Source organism: Manis pentadactyla, chromosome 14 (assembly GCF_030020395.1).
Source record: "Manis pentadactyla isolate mManPen7 chromosome 14, mManPen7.hap1, whole genome shotgun sequence".
Lineage (NCBI taxonomy): Eukaryota > Metazoa > Chordata > Mammalia > Pholidota > Manidae > Manis > Manis pentadactyla.
In genome coordinates, this window is record NC_080032.1 from 37,013,137 (window position 1) to 37,034,765 (window position 21,629).

Sequence of the window (21,629 nt, forward strand, 5' to 3'; positions counted from 1 at the left end):
TGACAGACACTGCCTCTTGTACCCCTGGGGCACGACAGGACAGAGCTGATGTTAGAAATTGCTCATCTTCATGAACCGGGCCATGAAGGAGAAAGGCTAGGTGAGTGCGAGCCCAGCCAGCCCAGCCGAGGACTTCTGCAGAGTTTTCACGTTAGCTCAGGATGTATCTTCTTTGACCTTAGACTTGGGGCTGTGCTGTACAGACCACAAAGCCTTTTCAGGGTTGTCCTGTCTTCCCCACCAGACTTTTTCTAGAACTATCTCTGAGTAAAGGGCCCCCCTGCACTTACATTTTAGTTCATCTGTTGTAGCATTAGAGCCTAGTGGGAAGCTGCTTGGCGTTGGTGTTCAGTTCACTTCTCCCCGTCTCTGCTTCTTGAGGACTTATGTCTGCTCAGCAGCCTTGTCCGTGGGGACGATCCTGCAGGAAGTCCAGCATTTAGCCAGAACTGTGGGTCCTGCCCCCTCCTGGCACATCCATTGCTCAGATTTTCAGAAGTGCCAAGCTTACTACCATATTGTTGGATCATTCTTGAACAGCATTCTGTTACATTCTGGTTGCATTGCCAGCTTTCTTCCAATGAAATAACAAAACAACAAAAGCAAACAAAAACCCAAATGCTCACGTGTGTGTGTGTGTGATGGGCATGTGTGTGTGCACATGGGCCTAAGGAAAGGTAGGATGTATTAAGTGTTGGGAGGTGGTCGATAACGCTTCCTTCTTACGTAACATTTTGCTGCGCCCAGGTAAGGGCTAAGGACAAAGGGAAACTTCTTGACCCTGGGAAACTGACAGTGGCAGGCCAGCCTCTGCAGAGCCAGATCAAGGGCCCCGCTTCCTCCTCTCTGAGTCTTTTACCTCTAACTTTACTACCAAGAAATGGAATGAGCTCATGTTTCTTTGTGATCTATGTACAAGTCCTATTTCAGAATCTATAAAACAATCTGAAAACCTCTGGAATAAAAATGCCTATTGTTGAAGAAAGTTTTTCAGTTTTGAGGAAGCGTGGCAAGATTCATGTTCTCTGGTGAGATTCATGCAATGCTTGTTCTAGCTGGCCAGATTTATATGGTCCTTGGTTTCGCCTTGCTGTTTATTGTTTAATAAATTGTTAGTGCAGAAACAGTAGCAGGTGAAAACTTAATGGTACTCCCTGCCCCCTCCCGCCATGGTTTCTAAAATGATACAATGCCATACAAAAGCAAAACCCTGTGAGGTTGACAAGTGAGTTGTCTCATTTTGCCTTTGAGGTGGTATTGTTTTAGGGATTATTACACCCAGGGTTTTTTTTTTAAGGGTAGTTTTAATAGCAAATCTGAAAGTTTCATTATCTGCATGAAATTATCACCAGGGCTAAATTTAGCTCAAATTTAGCAACTCCTGTAAAAGCAGGATACATTGCTGCAAATTTACAGCTGGTGTTTGGCCCATTCCACAAGGATCTGGGTGTTGGTTTTCCCATTTCCCATCTCTCACATCTCACCCACGCAGGGCTGCATCTTGATGTCATGGGAGGCCCAGCTTCTCGGAATGGTTTTTTGGTGCTGAACGTTTGGATCAGACCACCATAGCCGGGCGATTCTTCTTGTTTCCTGAGGAAAAACTTCTCTAGATTTTGCAGAATCTGTTGTCTTTGGAAGTAGAGTTCAGCTGGTCTTACACTGGTCTACCACTCTATATTTCTTCACCTGAAAATTCAAGCTGAAGTTGGGTTTTATTGACCAATGACACGTAGGCCCGTTTTTGTAATCAATAGTAGTATTCAGGGGCTCATTCTGTTTTATGCATAGTCAACATTTATGCAGCTAATACATGAAAATATTTCAGCAGTTAATTATGCTGTTAAATTGATGATTTAGATTTTATTAGAACCTGTTATGTATCCATGATATTTTAAGAAAATAATTTTATGTATTTGAGAGAAGGGAGTATAGATGGCAGAGTATGACTCTGCATTTATATTTTAATGTCTGGGGGAAATTTGAGGGTCTCTAAGGCAGCATTTGGTATCTTGTTCTGTCCAATCATAATATAGAATCCTTGAGAGCACATATTAAAATGGTAATTCAACTGAATGTTTATTTTAGAAATGCTAATAACGCCACAGTACAACTCTGGTAGATAACAAAAGGCCCTGAAAAACTATACTTTGATCCTCATATTAGCCACATGTGGTAGAGGCATTTAAAAAAGAATCATGCTTTCCCTTCCCTGTTGCCTTTTTAAAGAAGTAGACATGCCTTATTCAAAGGAGGTTAAAAAAATGGGCAAAATTGTTCTTGCAACAGACATCTCAGAGTACATTTCTAATGTGGTTTAAGAGGGAACATTCTGTTGAGATTTAGTGTAATTTGTTTTTTGCTATAAGCACACCTCTGGAGAATATTGCAGTCTGCATTTGTCTTTCCCTTCTTTCTCCTGCCTCACTCCTGGGGGCTCCCCCTTCCCTTAGGTGGGTGTAGAAATAGGTTGGATGTGTTCTGGAACAATCTCTGCAAGCATTTCTGTCTCTATTTTAGCTGCTGATGCAAAAGAGAAACAGTTTTGGGTGACTCAGCTTCGAGCCTGTGCCAAATACCACATGGAAACGAGTTCTAAGGTAAGTAACCACGGGTACGCTGGGCGGAACTGGGATAACTTGGATGGCCACCCTTCAGCCCAGGTAGCCGGTTCTTTGGGGAAGCTGTTTTTCCTGTTATTTTTCAAGTTATCCACTGTAACGGAATTCATCCTTGTCCTGCTGCACTTAAATCGAAAGCCCAGAGAAAAGTAGTAGGTAGGACTTGCTTGTAGGTACGATGAAGAGGCATGTAGACACCTTTTTGCAACTGATTCTGGAAGGACACCGCTGTTGCTTTCCACCTTGTCAATTCAGGCAGCTGCTAATTGGTCTGTTGAGAAGCTTGAGTGGGTGAGTTCATTGTGGAGGCAGAGTAGTCAGATTTACTGCTCAGGAAGACTACTTGTTGTCACTGATCTGAAACAAAACCTAGACCCCAAATCGACTCACGTGTTCTGCAAGGAGCTTTAGCATTCTAAGGCTGTAAAAATGTTCTGGGGTAATTTGCCATCCATGTATGAATTATTTTCTCAGGATTCAGTGTGAGATCTTGGAACAGATGTGCAGGAGATAGGGAGGCATTTTCATGGATTTTTTCTGAGGATTTCCCACCACAAGGATATGGGAAATAATCGCAAAATGCATTTATTCAGGGCAATATGTGTTAAAATTAATGTTCCCAGGACCACCCTTTGAATCGTTAGTTCATACTTAGTCACTTCACTGAGTTGCCTTCTTTTTCTATAGTTCATGCATCTGACAGACCCTTCTGATGAAACTTGTGATGATTCCGTTTCCAGCCTGCTGTTGTGCCCAGGGCCATGGGAAATGTCTTGCTACCTCTCTGTTCTGCCTCTTAATACAACCTGAAATGATTTCTTCATAATGATTTTGTTCAATTTTTTTTTTTCTTTCCAGAGACACCTCTTCCTTGGCTTGCTTCCTTCAGTTGCACTCACACCAATGCCCTCTTGACTTGCCTCAGGCAGAAGCTGCGTTAACCGCAGGCAGGCCTGTACTTCCCGAACTGGTCTCCTTTATTTTCTCTCTGGCCTCCTTTATTTTCCAGGAGTTATAGTAGGAGTCCTGGACACTTCATCAGTATTTTATTAACACTTCAGCAGGGAAGTCTCCATTTTTTTCTTTTTACATCTATCTCTTTACTTTTTATAAAATACAACAGAAGGGGATAAAATAAAAAAGACACCTCTCTCCCTATTGTGCAACATTAGAGATAATTGCTCTTAAGTGTTCTTGTATGTCATTCTAGTAAATTTAGACATTTGTTAGTATGTATGTGTATATATCCGTGTCTGTATCTATATTTTTTACACAAATGGGATCATCATATGCATATCGCTTTTTATTTTGTTTTTTTCACTTACTGTATTTTGGAGATCTTTCCTATTGGACATATGGGTCTACCATACTCTTTAGGATGGCTGGATGGTGTTCTAAGGAATGGATGGATGTGCTTTATGTAAGTCCTTCCCTGATGGACTTTTAGGTTGGTTGTTAATACGTAATGCTATAATAGACATCTTGGTACGTATGTCTTTTTGTACTTCTAGGTATATGAATTTATACCAGTGGAATTGCTGGGTCATAGATCATGTGTCTTTTAAATTCTGATTGACTGCCAAATTCTAAAAAAGTTGCCCTGATCTGTACTCCTGTCAATTTTGTGTGTAAAGGGTGTGTGTTCCCCCGCTAACCAAGGCTCTTAAAATGTTCAATTTTTGATAGTCTCATGGCTAAGAAATGGATCCTCCATATTTTCATTTTCAATGCTGAAATGACTAGAGCTGAGCATTTGTTTATTGGCCTAATGTTTATTGGCCACTTGTATTTCTTTAATGTGACCTGCCAATTTGTATCCTTCATCTATTTTTTTAATTGAATTGATCTATTTCTCCTTGATTTGCAATTTGTTGTATGTGTACCAAGTGTGTTTGTCCTTTGGCTCTTGTTTGTACCATAGATATTTACTCATACTAGGTCATTTGTGATTTGATTTAGAATACATTTTTGTTATATAAAACATAATTAATTTTTGTAGTCAGACTTATGAACATTTTCATTTTTGGCTTTGGGTTTTACACCATGTTTAGAATGGGCTCTGGAAATTATAAGAACGTCCTTCAGTGTTTTCTTCTAGTGAATTTATAGTTTAATTATCATGTTTAAATCACTGATTCATCTAGAATTTACTTTGAGTGTAAGAATTAAGGTAGGAAAGCCAGTTTTAAGTGCGTTGGTGGTTTGATGAATCATGGGAGACGAAGAAAGGTAAAGGCATCCTAATGGTACTAAGAAATAGAAGGATTTGATTTATTGACATATTCTCTGGGGAGTTTTAAGAATACAGATGAATCTGTTAATATTATAATAAAAATAAATAGTAATTTAGAAGGTAGGGCTTTTAGCATTGCTTACTTGAGAACTGGAGGTGAGATTGCTGCCACCACTCAATCATAGCTTGACTGCCCTGATCAGTTAGGGAGTAATAATTTCTAAATTGTTGCTCAGCAGAAGCATTACGAAGCCTAGAGCTGCTAAGGCAGAAGTTAGTAATGAAAATGAAGGTGGGCTTAAAGTGCATATAAACTTGACACCGAGTGAATTGTAGCGTGGTTGCTAAATTTGCTTCCTGGTTATTAGAAGTCTATGCTATTCCTTTTCCTCACTGAGTTTTTCCTCATTCTCTCTCAGTAGGTGAGAGCCCTTCCCAGTAGATTGTCGAGAATGTTCTCCCTGTAATTGCTTGGTGTTTCGCCTCTTAAAAATGTTCTTTAAAATCACATGTACCCTGGCACAAATGTCAGGCAGCTGGAATGGTGCTATCATTCAAACTCACTTTAGTGAGAATCGTTTGACAACCATACTCATAGAGCCTGCAAACGGCTTTACAGATGATGAGGCCCGTGGATCCGAAACCCAGGCCTGTGTCAGTCAGACCCTGGTGAGCTTTTCCCATCTAGCAGTGAAATGAGAAAAACCAGGAGGGAATTACTCAACCATTCAAAGACTGCCTTATTCAATAAAGGACTGCTTTTTATTCAGAAATTACATTGCTTTGCCTCTGGAAGGTTAAAATACATTTTTTAATTGTAGGAGATGGTAAGGTATTGATTGATCAATTGCCTTTTAAAAAAATTCAGGTTTATTGAGTGAGGTACAATTTACATAAAATTCACCTCCTTTTAAGTATCAAGTTCGAGTTTTGACAAATGTTGACAGCCCTGTAATCACCTCCACAGTCATAATCCCATCATCCCCAAAAGTTCCCTCTTTACCCTGTTGTGGATCCCCTTCCCCACCTCAGGGAGCACTTGGCAACCACTGACCTGTTTTCTGTCGATAGTTCTGCTTTTTATGATGTTATTGAATGGAATAACATAGCTTTTTGCATCAGAATTCCTTCATTTAACATAATGCCTAGTTTTATCCATGCTGTTGTATCAGTAGTTGATAATCTTTTGAATTTGAGCTGTTTTAATGAGTGTGTGGTGCTTCTTGTTCTTAATATTTTTATTTTCAAAAGCTAAGTGATTTCCAGTTAATTTTCAGTCAGTTCTTGAATTCACAGATTAAACAATTAATTTCTAATTGATACCCAGGTTGAAAAAGCTACTGGCCTTTGAAATCTAAAGCTGTGGCTGTCTGTCCTATCCCCTCTGGTTTATTCTTGAGGAAGCTCCAGGCCGGGAGGGTTGTAGGGCTGAGATGTGAATTCACATCTCTTGGTTTCCTGCTCTCACCTCATACATGTAGGAGGGCTGCATATTCTTCCCTCCATGAGTGATAGGGTTCCTTTTAGGGCAGCTTCTCCTTCCAGATGGACAGAAACTGCCAAACAACAGAGAATCCCCCTTTCCTCAGGGACATGCAGGCTCTGCCTGTGGCCTCTGGCATGTGAAGCGTGGTTGCAAAACGGTGAGGCTGGTCTGCTAGAAAGACAGGAACACTTGCTTTCTCTGAAACAAACAACAAATCAAAACATCTTATTTTTAATGCAGCATAAAAATTAAAGCACTGTAGGGCACTGCATTGATTGGGAAAGTATTAAGGGAGAGATCTAAGGTGTTGTGCTCATTAGAATACTTGTGTATGACTTGGAATGTATCAGAAATACAGGAGAGGGTATTTTGTTTTCATCTGGGAGATGGTGTTAGGGAACTCCTGGGGTGGGAACAGCAGCACCATGGGAGCTGTGATAGGCCCTGAAGATGGGAAAGCAGTGGGCCTGCTGATGGAAGTGGTGATATTTAACACCCTAAATGTGGGTGACCCTCACCCATGATTGCATTACTCTTCTCAGTGGTGCTGTAAGGTTGGCAGTATTATCTCCATTTCTACAAATTAGAAAATCGAGGTTGGTTGACTTTAAATGTTGGACTCAGACAAGAGTCCACATCGCTTAACATATCCCCCCACCCAGATCTCCCATCCTAGTTTATTGGTAGGAGCTGATCAGAAGGTACATGATGGTTCTGCGCCATGAACTCCATGTTCTGTAATACAGAGCAGACTGCTCTATAGGAGGACAGCTGTAATTTTTATATAAGCTAGGGAATCCTTCTCTAGTCTTTTTTTTGAGAGGGCATCTCTCATATTTATTGATCAAATGGTTGTTAACAACAAAATTCTGTATAGGGGACTCAATGCTCAATACACAATCATTAATCCACCCCAAGCCTAATTTTCGTCAGTCTCCAATCTTCTGAAGCATAATGAACAAGTTCTTACATGGTGAAAAAATTCTTACATAGTGAATAAGTTCTTACATGGTGAACAGTACAAGGGCAGTCATCATAGAAACTTTTGGTTTTGATCACGCATTGTGAACTATAAATAATCAGGTCAGATATGAATATTCGCTTGATTTTTATACTTGATTTATATGTGAATCCCACATTTCTCCCTTATTATTATTATTATTTTTAATAAAATGCTGAAATGGTAGGTAGATGCAAGATAAAGGTAGAAAACATAGTTTAGTGTTATAAGAGAGCAAATGTAGATGATCAGGTGTGTGCCTGTAGGCTATGTGTTACTCCAAGCTAGACAAGGGCAATAAAACATCCACGGATGCAGAAGGTTTCTCTCAAAACAGGGGGGGTGAGGTTCTAAGCCTCACCTCTGTTGATCCCCAATTTCTCACCTGATGGCCCCCCTGCGACTGTGCCTGTCTTAGGTTGTTCCTCCCTTCCTTCTCTAGTCTTTTAAATAGATTCTGATTCCAAAACTGTCTTCAGTGAGTTCCTTGAAAGTAACATTGGCCTTGTGCACCAATTTTTTTGTGATGTAGGCTTATACAGGTGAGCAGTTTTGGCAGGTCTCCATGAACTTTGAATTATGAGCATCTTCTGATTGAGTATGTCCGTGTTTCAATTCACAACCTTTTGGTTTAGCAGAAATAATGTCGGGTGCAGTGTGAAGATTCATTATGTGTAAATGCCTGCTTGGCTGATGGGTTGAGCCTAATTGCTCAGGTCACTTTTATTCTTTCTGATGTTCTGTCCTCATTTTTGAAATGGTGACAGCTTCCGTCTCCTAAGTCATCTGGCTCAAGCCAGTTCATGCAGGGAAAAGCCGGTTGCTGACATGAAGCACTCTATGGAGTTAGGGGCTTAGCGGCTTGTGCTGATCTTTAGTAAGACTGCAGCTTGGAAGTCCAGCATCTCTGCCACCCTTCGTGCTTTGACAAACTCTGTAAGGGAGACAAGTATGCTTTTTAATCCATTTGTGGTTATATGTCTGTTTTCAGAGGGGCCCCATTATTTCCAAATGGCTGCATCAGAGAACTCAGGGTCACTCAGAGTCAGCTGAAGTCAATATTGGCAGGAAGGATGGGGAGCTGGAGAAACATAGGAATAATACTATTTTGAAGTTACTTTTGACCTGTGGGAACAGAGGGATAATGAAGACCATGGATGATCGAAAACATTTAAGGACGTTTTAGATTTTGAAGAATTTAGTTTCTTTGGCTTCTATTCTGACCGATGGAGAGTATTTTGAAAGACAACACTTGATGGGAACTGACTGTATTTTCATTATTTCTTGGGCTTCTCTCATCCAGATGTGCGAGGCAGATTTCCTTGTGGGGGGGGCTTGTGTTCTCAGTGAGTAGTTCACGATTGGGCTCCAGCGCCAGCTGGGCACTAGTGCCTTCTCCCCTTTCAGCCCTAAAGGATACGTGTGTGACTTGTGTTCATAATGATGCTAAAGTAGGGACTTCCAGCCAGTACACAGTGGTGAGGTGAGGTGGGGCATAGTGGTCACACTCCACTTGGGCTCATGGCTTCCTTTCTGGGCTCAGCTGCTGCTTTCTGACGGGCACTGCCATGCCCACCACACACATCCTCTGGTTAGCCTTCACATGTTGGCAGCAGTGAATTCCTTTTTCTTTTTCTATAGTGGAAGTGGCATGTTTAAAAATTAATGGGTATCCCCTATACCCAGTATAGAACATTCAGAAGACAGGGACGTTCTAAAGAAAGAAAAAAAAAATCACTACAAATCCCAGCCCTAGACCTAATCTCTGATGCCGTTTGGGTGTGCATCCTTCCAGACGCTTTCCTGTGTAGATAGAGATCACGTGGCTCCATCTGGAGATCCGTCTTCCTGGGCTTTTTTCTGTACGTGCGCATGTATGACATTTATTTTCATGAGCAGCTTACTTCTCTGTGAGGATGGACTGTAAGACCAGCCTTTGGCCACAGGCCTAGTTTCTGGGCTTAGATTGTTTTAACTTTAAAAGGCACGTATGAAGGTACAGTGGCTGGCCATTTCTGAGCATTTCTGGGATCTCCACTGTGTTGCATCTTCCAGTCAGCTACTAGCCCTTCCCTCTCTGTCATTTCTTATCCTTGTCCTGCTCTTGTTTAAATCCAGATTGGAAACTGAGGCAACAAATGGACATCTTTACTGGTGATTTACCTATCTAACAACATGGAAAATGCAACATTTTTTTTTTGTCTATGGGAACATTAAGGAAGGAAATGTAGATCTATTTGAGGCATTTGAAGTGGTTAGCGATTTCATTATATTTGAAATCCTTTCTCTGGGCTCCTTGTATGATCCGGTGCCTTATCTGACTCCTGTACTTGACCCCGTACCCCTGAGAACAAACACTGACTCCCATGCTCACGTAGGAAGACAGTAGGTCCCAGGGAATCCTTGTGTAAAGAGTTTGAAGACACTGTGGTTAGATCAGACTGGTGTGTGGTGAGGGCTCCTTCTCCTTGCTAGTTAACTAAGTTAAAATACAAAGTTCAATATACAATCTTACACAGATTTGTTCACGGAGGAATATGATTGCCTAATACAGAATTTTAAATTCATTACAACTCTATGGAGGTCTTGAATGAGCAGTGAAAACTGCTGAATTTCAGGGATTGTATATATATTTAATTGGGTAGTGGCTCTAGTCACAAGTACTTTGATTCCATCCTCTGGAATGATAATTGGCATACCAGTTCAGGTGAGGCTTTGTGGTAGGCGGGGTGAGGGCACCCCCAGGAGCAGGTGGGGGGTGTTCCTCTTCCCTGTAGCCACGAGGAAGCTAATGCCCAGTAAGAAGCTGCACCCGTTCATACTGCTTCCCCATGACCACTGGCACCAGGACCTAGTCCCTAACTCCCTTGCCTGCTTTTGTGATGACATCTCATGCCATGACAGGTGTAGGAGTGTAGTTGGGGCTCAGTGGGGCATGGGCAGGAGTGCCAGGCGGCCTGGCAGAGGGGCTGTGTGCATGGTGGCTCATCTCCCCCTCCCCGGGAGCATGCTCTGTGGGGCCTTCTGTCCCAAGGGCCATGAGCCTGGTTGAGGGCCCAGATGTGGGTGGTTGAGAGGCCCAGCTGGTGACCCTGCCCCCTGGAATCTGGCCCTTCAGGTGCAGAGAACCCTGTTTGGGGATGTTTGGAGGCCATGTCTGGGGTGGCTTGGAGAGACTTGTCTGTTGCAGGGAGGTTGGGTGGGGAATCTGGTCTGACTGCATGTTAAACCCATAACCAAGTGTGAACAGCGAAAAGATTTGAAGCTCCTGTTGAATTGTTTTCCCAGCAATCTAGGTTTATTTGGGGGAAGATGACACCTTGCCTGACTCTGTGCCACAGTGTGAGCCAGAGGGCTTTGGAGAGGCGCTTTGGTATCTCGGTTAGATGTGTCACAACAGCAAGCACCTGCTTGCTGAGACCAACTCAGTGATGTACAGAATCTGAAACCATGAGTTTCAAGGGACTTTGGACGCCCTCCAGTTCTACATCCTGGCCCCACCTCATTCTGTGGTGTGCACAGAGATACATGCCAAGATATTTGTGCTAACACAGGAGAAATATGGGTCGATTCTCCTCCAAATGAAACCCAGTTTTATTCATGTAGAGGGGGCACTGCTGGTATCTCATTGACTGAATGCTAAGAATCTTGGGGGTCATCTAACAGATGGCATTGAAAACCTCTCTTTTATGACTAAACATATTTAGGGCCTCAGAACAATTTGGAATAACTCAGAAGTAATAGAATGATTAAAACATGGGAAGAAATTCCAAACTCCCTTTATTCCACTTGTCAAAAAACAGTATACATAAAGACTAAGTACAAAAGGTAGGTTCTAAAATGGTGCTGTCTAATGTGGAGGTCTCAAGCCACACGAGGCTTTTTAAATTTAGGTTAATTGAAATGAAGTCATATTTAAAATTCAGTTCCTCATTTGCACTTAGCCACATTTTAAGTGCCTGTAGGCACATTTGGCTGATGGCTGCCATATTGAACACAGAGATACAGAAAATTTCCATCGTCCTAGAAAGTTCTGTAGGACAAGGCAGATAACACGTTTAATTTCCTCTTGCACTGTGAACAGTCTTTTTTAAAGCTAAAAATGTTGAATGGTGCTCCCCTGAAACCTCTGTTTTTCTTTCCCTGACATTCTTCGTATCAGGAGTTCTGGTCTGCTTTATGGCCTTGGCATTGACTATCTTGATCACCCTCTTGTTCAGTTGTAGGGAACATCCTTCCATCTTCCTTGTCTGTAGGCAGGACTTGGTGTTTACTTGTGTTCAGATTTTGTTAGATGCTCACTGCACTGCAGCTGGTGTTCAAGAAAACATCTGGTATGAGCCGTTGGTCATGAAGACATCTGGTACGAGCTTTGGTGAGGAGCAGAGGAACAAGGGAAGGTTCCTGATGGTGCTACTCGCTGGCTCAGACAGCCCCTAGTAGTACCCTACTTTCTAAGACTTAGCCCCATGCTTTACCTGGACATTGGGGGCCTGCCACATCTCAGGTCCTGTTACCCGCTCCTCCTTCACGCCATCCATTTTCCAGAAGCGCAGTTCCCTGGCGCACTGTGCACTTCCACGCAGCCTTGCCTCTTCTCATGCCACTGCCTCTGCTAGGAATGCTCTTCTCTCTTGGTCCCTCATGTGCCACATACCCATGTGGCTTTTAAGGCTCATATCCTCAGTGACGCCTTCCTGCTCTGCACGGTCAGACTGGATCTTCACTCTTCTGTGCTCCCATTCATACCAGTACATGCTGGTAGTAGAGTGCTTCTCACTGGGTGTGTGTGTGGGGTGAGCGTGTGCATGTGTGGGTGTGGAGGGTGTGTGTGCCCTCAGGGTTGACTGAGTGTTCTTAGGGCCCGGGACTGCAGGGGACTCATAGCTACGTATTCATACCTGCCACTTGGTGGTGGATGTAAACCACTTAGTGGGCGTTAAGCATTCCGTAAATGCCACGCTGCCCCCTCCTCCCATTCTCCTCCACGTTGCTGTTAGTAACAGTGGTGTTCATAGTGATGGTGTTGGATTTGAATTCCTAAACCAATTATATGCAAGTTATCATATTTTCCTAAAAGATTATTGTATTTTAGATCAAATATTTTAGGATTCTTTTTATGTAAAAGAGCTATTAGCTACTAGTAATTGAAGATGGATCAGTAATATTCAAGTAAAATGTATCTTCAGTTTTATTTTTTAAGAGAGAAGAAAATAATCATAAGGACACATTTTGGGAAAAGGAAATTATAATAAATGGCATCTGTCAACACATTTCTATGTGGCAAATACACGAGAAGTACTTCTGTTGGGTTATCTTGTGGACTTTCACAGCAGCCCTATGAGCAAGTACTGTTACCACATCTTATGGGTGAGGACGTGGAGGCACAGAGAGGTCAGGTGATATACCTGCCCCAGGTCACATAGTGAGCAACTGGCTGCGATCTTCTAAAACAACTGGAGATAAAATTTACATACCATAAAATTTACTCTTTCAAAGTGTACAATTCAGTGCTCTTTATTATATTCACGAAGTTGTACAACCATCACTACTGTCTCATTCCAGAATATTTTATCGCTCCCAGAAGAAAGCCCCTTACCCTCTCATTACCCTCCCACCCTCCTCCCCAGCCCCTGGTGACCACTAACCACTGTCTATGGATTTGCCTATTCTGAATATTTCATGTAAATGGAATCATATAGTATGTAGCTTTTTATGTCTGGCTTATTTCACTTAGCATAATGTTTTCAAGGTTGCTCCATGTTGTAGCATTAATCGCACCTCATCCTTTTTTGTGGCTGAATCATATTCCAATACATGGATGTGTGAGATTTTTTAATCCATCTGTTGATAGATATTTGGGTTGCTTTCACTTCCTGGCTATTATGTATAGTGCTGCTCTGAAATTTGCATAGAAGTCTTTGTGTGACTATATGTTCTCAGTTATTTTGGGTATATACTTATGAATGGAATTGCTGGGTTGTATGATAACTCAGTGTTTAACTTTTTGAGGAACTGCCAGACTGTTTTCCAGTGTAGCTGTGCCATGTTACATTCCCACTGGCTATGTACGAAGCGTTCCGATTTCACTGTGTCCTTGGCAACACTTGATACTGTCTTTTCCATTATAGCGATTGTAGTGGGTATGAAGTGGTATTTCGCTGTGGTTTTGATTTAATTTTTCTAGTGAGTAATGATGTTGAGCTTCCTGGCCATTCATCTTCTTTGGAGAAATATCTACTTAAATTATTTGTCATTTTTAAATTTATTTTTTTAGTTGTTGAGTGGTAAGGGTTCTCTATATGTTCTGGATACTAGACCCTTGTCAGATAAATAATTTGAAAATCCTTTCTTACTCCTGTGGCTTGTCTTTTCAGATTTCTCATTTTTTTGTTTTTTGTTTGGACATAAGTACATTTCTTTTTTTTTTCTTTTTAAACTGTCTAGAGCAGTCTTCTTGTAGAATGTCCCACATTCAGGATTTGACTATTTCTTCATGATGTTGCTTCCTTATTTTAATTTTTAAATTTGTTTGAAGTACATACAATAAAATGCATAAATATTATTGTACAGCTTGATGAATTTTGACATGTGAATATACTCATATAACCACTGCCGTGGTCAGCATACCAAATATTTTCACTAATTTTTTTCCCTTTCATCTATCTCTCCCAACACTGTAGTGATCACCGGTCTGTTCTCTGTGTTTGAGTTTCTGTTCTGTTTGTTCATTTGGTGTTTTAGAATACACATATAAGTGAAATCATATGGTGTTCTCTGACTTAAGTACAGTTTTTGAGCACCAGTGTTGTGGATGGAGTAGGGAGGGAATGAGGCCAAGTACCTGTTTTCTGGTTGTGCCCTGGCTGCGCTTTCAAGCAACTAACTAGTCTGGTTATCTTGAGTAATCTCATGTTTCTTAGCCTCAGTTTCCACTTTTATAAACTGGGCACAATAATGGCATCAACCTTACAGTGTGGTTTGCAGGATTAAATGACATGAAGTGATTCACAAATACCAGTTCTTTGCACAGTATGAATGCATCCACCTCTGTGAGAACACCTTTGCTGATGGTAACTCAGTTGCCGAGGTAGGTTCCACCTGAAGATGGAGCATGCAGAATTAGTAGCCAGAAACCTCCCCTGAAGAAATTGTAATGATTCTCCCCTGAAAAGGTCTAATAGAAAGCCCAAATGAATATATTCCGCATGTGTCAGAAAAGTCAGTATAGTCCAGACATACCAGCTGGCATTGCTCACATCATGTGGTCTTAACTGTGAGGGGCTCAGACCTCATTTTCTTTGAAGCTGTGGGGTGGACTGTATTGGGTCAAAATCAGCCCTCCAGTGCCAACTCGGGGTGCCTCATCCATAAAATGGGGACGACTGTTGTTTTTGATTGGATTGTGGGTTATAGGGAGGATTAAATGAGGTCTGTTGTACTTGTGTGGAGAGCCAGATGCTGAGTTAGTTCCCATAAGTAGTGTTGGGCTGACAGGGGGGCCCTGCCAAGTGAGGCTGCATGAGGTGATCACCCCCAGAAATGGCTAGTACCAGAATGCCAATGGTTGGAAATGCATAGCTTGTGAAAATGGGTATTTCTGATAAATAACTGAGTCTCTAAAATAATCAGAAAAGAGATTTTTTTTAACAATTAGAACAGCCAAACATTAAATTTGATGAAAAGTTAAAATAATAAAAAGGGTGGGGAAAGTATACCATTGGAGAACCAATCAACCAGTCAAAATAAACAGAAAATAGAGTACAAGCCCCTCTCACCCCCCACCCCCTGCCAGCCCTGCCCCACTTTCTCTTTCTCTGTCTCTTTCCTACTCATCCATGTAATCTTTACCAGCTCTACAAAGGGCTGGTGATGTGGTCGCTTCTGAGGGGTGGGGGCAGGGGATGGGATTTAGGGTTGAAAGAAAGTGGGGTTTAGGTGTACCCTCTGATCCTATTTGAAGTTATTCACATTGTGCATTGATTAATTTTATGTACATACATACATACATACATACATACATACACACACACATATACATATAATTAATGTAGTTACTCAACTGGTTAAAATTTAAATTTATAAAATTTGTTAAAAAGTGGAGCAAAGCTGTTTGGCTATGTGCTCTGCTCTCAGGCCACTTGTCAGGCTGGTCCTTCTATCTCAGAGGAGGCTCTCCACCGGGTTGACCCTGACTAACCTGCTTTCTCCTTGTCCCTTCACTTGCAAGTCTCAAGACCAATTGTCCTTGAAGATACTCTGTAATTCCAAATTCCTGCCAATTCAGATTTAGGCTTCTATTCTTGTTACTGAGAATTGATTTTACTTGATACAGCTTGACGTGTTTAAAGTTTAATGCTCTTTTGGGGAGGTGTTCCTTTTCCCACTTTTATTTGGATTAAACAGTGATTGATGATGGATGTGGAGTGGCCTCTTCCTCAGCCGAAGTCTTCAGGGTTGGGGGGCAGTTGGCTCATTAGCAGAGGTAGCTTGGGTCTCAGGTCCTGGTCCTGGGTCCTGGGGGGTCCTTGGGTCTGAGGTCCTCCTCTGCAGACGGCAATGAGAATGAATGCCATTAGAGGTTGAAGGGCGTTAATGCTGCCTACCGGAAAACATTTTTAGAAATTGCACGTATCTCAACAAACTCATTCATCTTGCTGTATGTAATATACTAGCCTGATTTAATATTTAAGGAATGGTTTATTTTCTTTCCCCAAATTGCTGGGTAAAATCAAGATGAACTACATCTCCCATTGAAACCTTGATGTATAAAGTGTCCCAGGATGAAAAGCAGAGCATTGTGGAGGTATTTTCTGTTTCCCTAAGTGGCAGGTCTTTGGGGAAATAGAAGATGATGGGTTTAAGCTTGATAAACGCCCAGTAAGTAAAGTTGGACAAGCTTGTCTGAGGATTTACTCTTCCCTTGGCTCTGTCTTCTTGTTCTCTGCTGCTGGGGAATTTTACTTTTATTTTATAGTAAGCTCTCTGCCATTTTTCTTCTAGAGTTTTTCACAGATAATTACCTTTTGGATACTTAAAACTAAGTGTAAAACATCACCCTCCTAAACACACCGTCAAATTAAGTAAATAAAACACAATTTAAGAACTGCTTTTATTAAAACATTAAGTTTGGGGATTTTTTATTGTCTTAATAAAGTATAATAATTTTGCATACCTTCTCAAGCATAATTTTAAAATTAGGCTGCCTGCTTGCTCAGCAGGGAAGTGTTAGTGTTACTCAGGGTGATGGTCTTAGGTCAAGGAGACCTGCAGATTAAAATAAAAATAGGAACAGATAAAGGTACGGTTTGGATTGAGCTGAACTAACTTATTCTGCCATTTATCTGTACTTAAGTAGGGCTTTGTTCCAGATAAACAGTTTAGTTGCTGTTTTCTGTTTAGAATATGGGTGGATAATTTTATATAGAGAGGCCTCTGTGAGAAGTTTTGATTCAAGGCAAGATGGACAGCCCTCAGTCTGAGGACATCCCCACAGTGAACTTTATCGCAGACAAGTATGAACAAGTACACTAAGGAAGAGAGAATCCAGGTGTACAGCTGGGGTCAGCTGTTGAGGAGGGGGTTGTCTGGTCTCCGTTTTGGTGATACTGGGAGAGAGGCTTGGAAGCAAGTCAGCTTGGGAGGAATACTCAGCAAATGCCAAGAGCTGACATACCATGAGGTCCTGGTGCTGGAGAGCAGCCACATGGAGCTTTCGCTTTTGTGGGGAAGGCAGACAGTCAACAAACAGGTGGGTACTGTGTCAGGTAGTGATAGGTTGTATGAAGAAAAATAAGGTAAAGTCAGGGACTGAAAACAGGATTTTAAGGTAGTCTTACTCAAAAATAGATCCCATGTGCCCTGTGTTCTTTTAAAAGGGTTGATATCAAAGACCCTTAGAAGGCTGTGACAATGTCCAGGTTAAATGGATTTGAGATGTGACAACTGAATGTCATACCTGACCCTGAATTGGATCTGATCTCCTACTGATAAAATGAGAATATGGACAGTGGATTAGATAAAGGTGACTTGTAATTGTATAAGAAAAGATTCTTGCCTTTAGGAAATACACAGTGAAGCAGTTGGCACTTTAGGTAGAAGGCCACGATGCATGTAACTTGCCCTCAAATTGTTTAGAAAAAAAGTTTTATGTGACAGTTATGTATGTGTGAGTATGTACAGAGGGAGAGGAGAGAGAACAAACGATAAATGGGGTAAAATACTAATAATTGGTACAACTGAGTAAAGGGTATACAGGTGTTTTTTTTTGCAACTTTCTGAAAGTTTGAAATTATTCCCATGCAAAAATATTTTTTAAAAATTATGTGTGAAGTGTAACACTTTTAAAAAGAAGTTCCTTTTTTTTTTTTTTTTTTTTACAAATGTGTATATTCCCTGGGAAAATTTTCCTATCAATCATTTACAACTTAATATGAATTTTAAGGAATGTGATTATTCAGTTGTTATTATCTAGCTGAGACTAAGCACTAAGGAACTCAGTGGTTTCTGAGAGTTCAGGAAGATTTGGGGTAGGGGGCATTATAGGGTCATAGCAGTCTGGCTAATACAGAGAAACTGGTTGGAATACTGGGCCTTGGACAGTAGAGAGGAAGCGTGTTATTGGAGGTAGGGATTTAGAAAGGATGGTCAGGACAAGCCACTGATAAACTACTGCTGGGAGGAAGTTGGACTTTAAGATTGGGCAGCCTCTCTGGCCCAGTCTGTTTGCTCTCTTTGGCATTTATCTTCTTTAAACAACTTTATTGGGCTATAGTTTACATATCATGAAAGAAGTTTTTAGATGACTGATAATATGTTATATAAATATTTAAAAATATTGTGCCAGTAGCTCTCAAAATGCAAGGCATGGAGGTAAGTACTTTAATAGGCATTATTTCATTTAATCTTTATGAAATTCTTACAAGTATGTTGTCGTTTTCCTAATAGAGCATGAGGATAGTAAAACTATGAGAGTTTTATGAATATAAATCAGTACCTTAGGTCAAGGACCAGGCAAGGGGGTTGAATTTTCAACCCAGGTCTGCAATACTCTGAAGCCAGTGGACGGGGCTGCCTCCCCCAGGGCTGGGACCCCTGATGAAGGAATCGCGCAGGCAGGTGAACGGATGCTTTCTTTGTTTCTGGTACCTTCGAGCAAAACACAGGGCACTTCTTGAAATGTGGAAGAAGTAAACTGGTACTTTAAAGCCCAAAAAGGGAAGAAGACTTTTGTATGTGATGGAGCTTTATAAGTTATGTAGGAAAATGTAAATATTGGGGAAGTTAATTGTTTTTGGGTTAGTATCAGTGGAGTCAGCTCTCGGGTGGATACACTGCCTCATCTATTCACCTGCCTGCCCGAATGAGTTGTGCTCTCAAGGCAGCTGTCTAAATTCATCTGGAGGTTTTTGGCTCTGCCAGGCACCAGCATCCCTGACCTCTCTTGCCTGTGCTTTAAATTTGATGATCGTGTTTCTGTGCTGTGAACTTCACTCCTATCTTCCACTCTTAGCTGCTTCTGCAGCCCTCCACAGACTGCTTAACACCTGCTCTTGGCATCCTAGGAGTTATCAAGCCCATTGGGGTAGGATACAGGGACATCTCCAGTGGAACCTGGAGTCCATTTAGGAGGCTGGCACCTCCCTAAAGGATCCTTCTTCCCCCTGCATCTTCCTTGGCCAGGTCAGCAGCCGAAAAAGATTGCCGATGCCTGATACCTGTCTTTAGGATCTTTATTTCCCATTTATTTACTTGGCAGCTTATCTCAGTGGCATCTTCTTTTTCTCTTCCTTCAGCTCTGCTGCCTGGCAGGTCTGCATACCTCTTTAGATTCAAAAGCTCCTTCTCTTGTGCACCAGACAGCAGGCATTTATAAACTGCCAACTGTGTGCAGTATGCAGTTCTTGGTGCTTCGCCTTTACAGCTTTATTAAAGCATGGGACCTTGAAGTTCCCAGAGTCTTAGCTTTTTTTGATGTGAAACAAACACCAAAAAACCAATAGGAAACTACTTTTCATCTGATGGAAATAAGTTTGTTCAAAAGCCACAAAAACATGTTCTTTTCTCATAAAAATAATGATAAATGATGCATTGTCAGTTATAAATCTTTCTACCTTTATCACCTGACAGCAGGGTTTCTCATCCTTGGTGTTACTGACATATTTGGCTGGTACTTCTCAGTTGTGAGGGGCTGTTCTGAGCATTGTAGGGTGCTCAGCATCCGTAGCCCATACCCTCCAGAGGCGAGGAGTGCCCCTGCCCCCTGCCATCAGTGTCACAACCACAAATGATGCTTTGCAAAAAAAGTACTTTGCCAAGTGCTTCCTGGCAGGAAAAAATCACCCCAAGTTGAAAACAACTGCCTCATACAGTTTTCCCAACAATCCTGTTAGGTAGCTGTTATCTCCATTTTTTTAAATTTAATATGCATAATTCTTATTTTTTTATTTTTATTTTTTAAAATTTTATTTTGGTATCATTAATCTACAATTACATGAAGGACATTATGTTTACTAGACTTCCCCCTTCACCAAGTCCCCCCCACATCCCCGTTCACAGTCACTGTCCGTCAACATAGTAAGATGCTGTAAAATCACTACTTGTCTTCTCTGTGTTGCACAGCCCTCCCCATGCCCCCCTCCACACTATACATGCTGATTGTAATGCCCCCTTTCTTTTTTTCCCACCCTTATCCCTCCCTTTCCACCTGTCCTCCCCAGTCCCTTTCCCTTTGGTAACTATTAGTCCATTCTTGGGTTCTGTGCTTCTGCTGCTGTTTTGTTCCTTCAGTTTTCTTTTGTTCTTATACTCCACATATGAGTGAAATCATTTGGTACTTGTCTTTCTCCGCCTGGCTTATTTCACTGAGCATAATACCCTCTAGCTCCATCCATGTTGTCGCAAGTGGTAGGATTTGTTTTTTTCTTATGGCTGAGTAATATTCCATTGTGTATATGTACCACATCTTCTTTATCCATTCATCTACTGATGGACATTTAGGTTGCTTCCATATCTTGGCTATTGTAAATAGTGCAGCGATAAACATAGGGGTGCATCTGTCTTTTTCAAACTGGAGTGCTGCATTCTTGGGGTAAATTCCTAGAAGTGGAATTCCTGGGTCAAATGGTATTTCTGTTTTGAGCATTTTGAGGAACCTCCATACTGCTTTCCACAATGGTTGAACTAATTTACATTCCCACCAGCAGTGTAGGAAGGTTCCCCTTTCTCCACATCCTTGCCAACATTTGTTGTTGTTTGTGTTTTGGATGGTAGCCATCCTTACTGGTGTGAGATGATATCTCATTGTGGTTTTAATTTGCATTTCTCTGATGACAAGTGATGTGGAGCAACTTTTCATGTGTCTGTTCATGTGAAAAAATTCATCTGAATTTCTTCTTTAGAGAATTGTCTATTCAGCTCCTCTGCCCATTTTTTAATTGGATTATTTGCTTTTTGTTTGTTGAGGTGTGTGAGCTCTTTATATATTTTGGATGTCAACCCTTTATCGGATCTGTCATTTATGAATATATTCTCCCATACTGTAGGGTACCCTTTTGTTCTATTGATGGTGTCCTTTGCTGTACAGAAGCTTTTCAGCTTGATATAGTCCCATTTGTTCATTTTTGCTTTTGTTTCCCTTGCCCGGGGAGATAAGTTCAAGAAGAGGTCACTCATGTTTATATCTAAGAGATTTTTGCCTATGTTTTTTTCTAAGAGTTTTATGGTTTCATGACTTACATTCAAGTCTTTGATCCATTTCGAATTTACTTTTGTGTATGGGGTTAGACAGTGATCATTTCATTCTCTTACATGTAGCTGTCCAGTTTTTGTTATCTCCATTTTGCACATGAGGAAACAGAGGCTCAGAAGGGTCAAATGGCTGCTCGGCTATGAGACTTGAAACCCTCCCCGCATGTTGTCTGTTCACTGAGGTCCTCTGGGACCCTTAGCAGCTGGGAAATGGTGTGTCGGTGCCCAGTGAGAGGCAGGGCCAGCAAGCAGCTTACATTTAAGCTTTTGCTCCCGGGAAAGGCCCAGTGCTCTGCCAGGGGTGAGACAGCCCATCCATCATGCCTCAGACTCCTGCGCATTGCCCCAGTGGGGGATGCAGATGGGAGTCGAAGGGCACCTCAGCAACGAAGCAGGAATGTGCTCCCGGTCCTGCTGCGTGGGGCTGATGCAGGAGATGCCCAGGCCCAGCCACAGGATGTAGGGGGCCCCAAACTTTGCAACCTTGAACCTCCTTTGCCAGGATTCTGCACAAATGTGAGAAGAGCTGGATGGCACCCC

At 41.7% G+C, this 21,629-nt stretch overlaps 1 protein-coding gene across 2 annotated transcripts in view; it reads left to right on the plus strand.

Annotated features, from left to right (window-relative positions):
- Window positions 1-21,629, plus strand: part of OSBPL10 (oxysterol binding protein like 10) — a 292,172-nt gene that overhangs the window by 106,673 nt on the left and 163,870 nt on the right. For both annotated transcript variants that reach the window (XM_036886119.2, XM_036886120.2), the window contains exon 3: window positions 2,521-2,600. In XM_036886119.2, coding sequence (XP_036742014.2) covers window positions 2,521-2,600 — 80 coding nt within the window. The remainder of the gene's footprint in view (window positions 1-2,520; window positions 2,601-21,629) is intronic.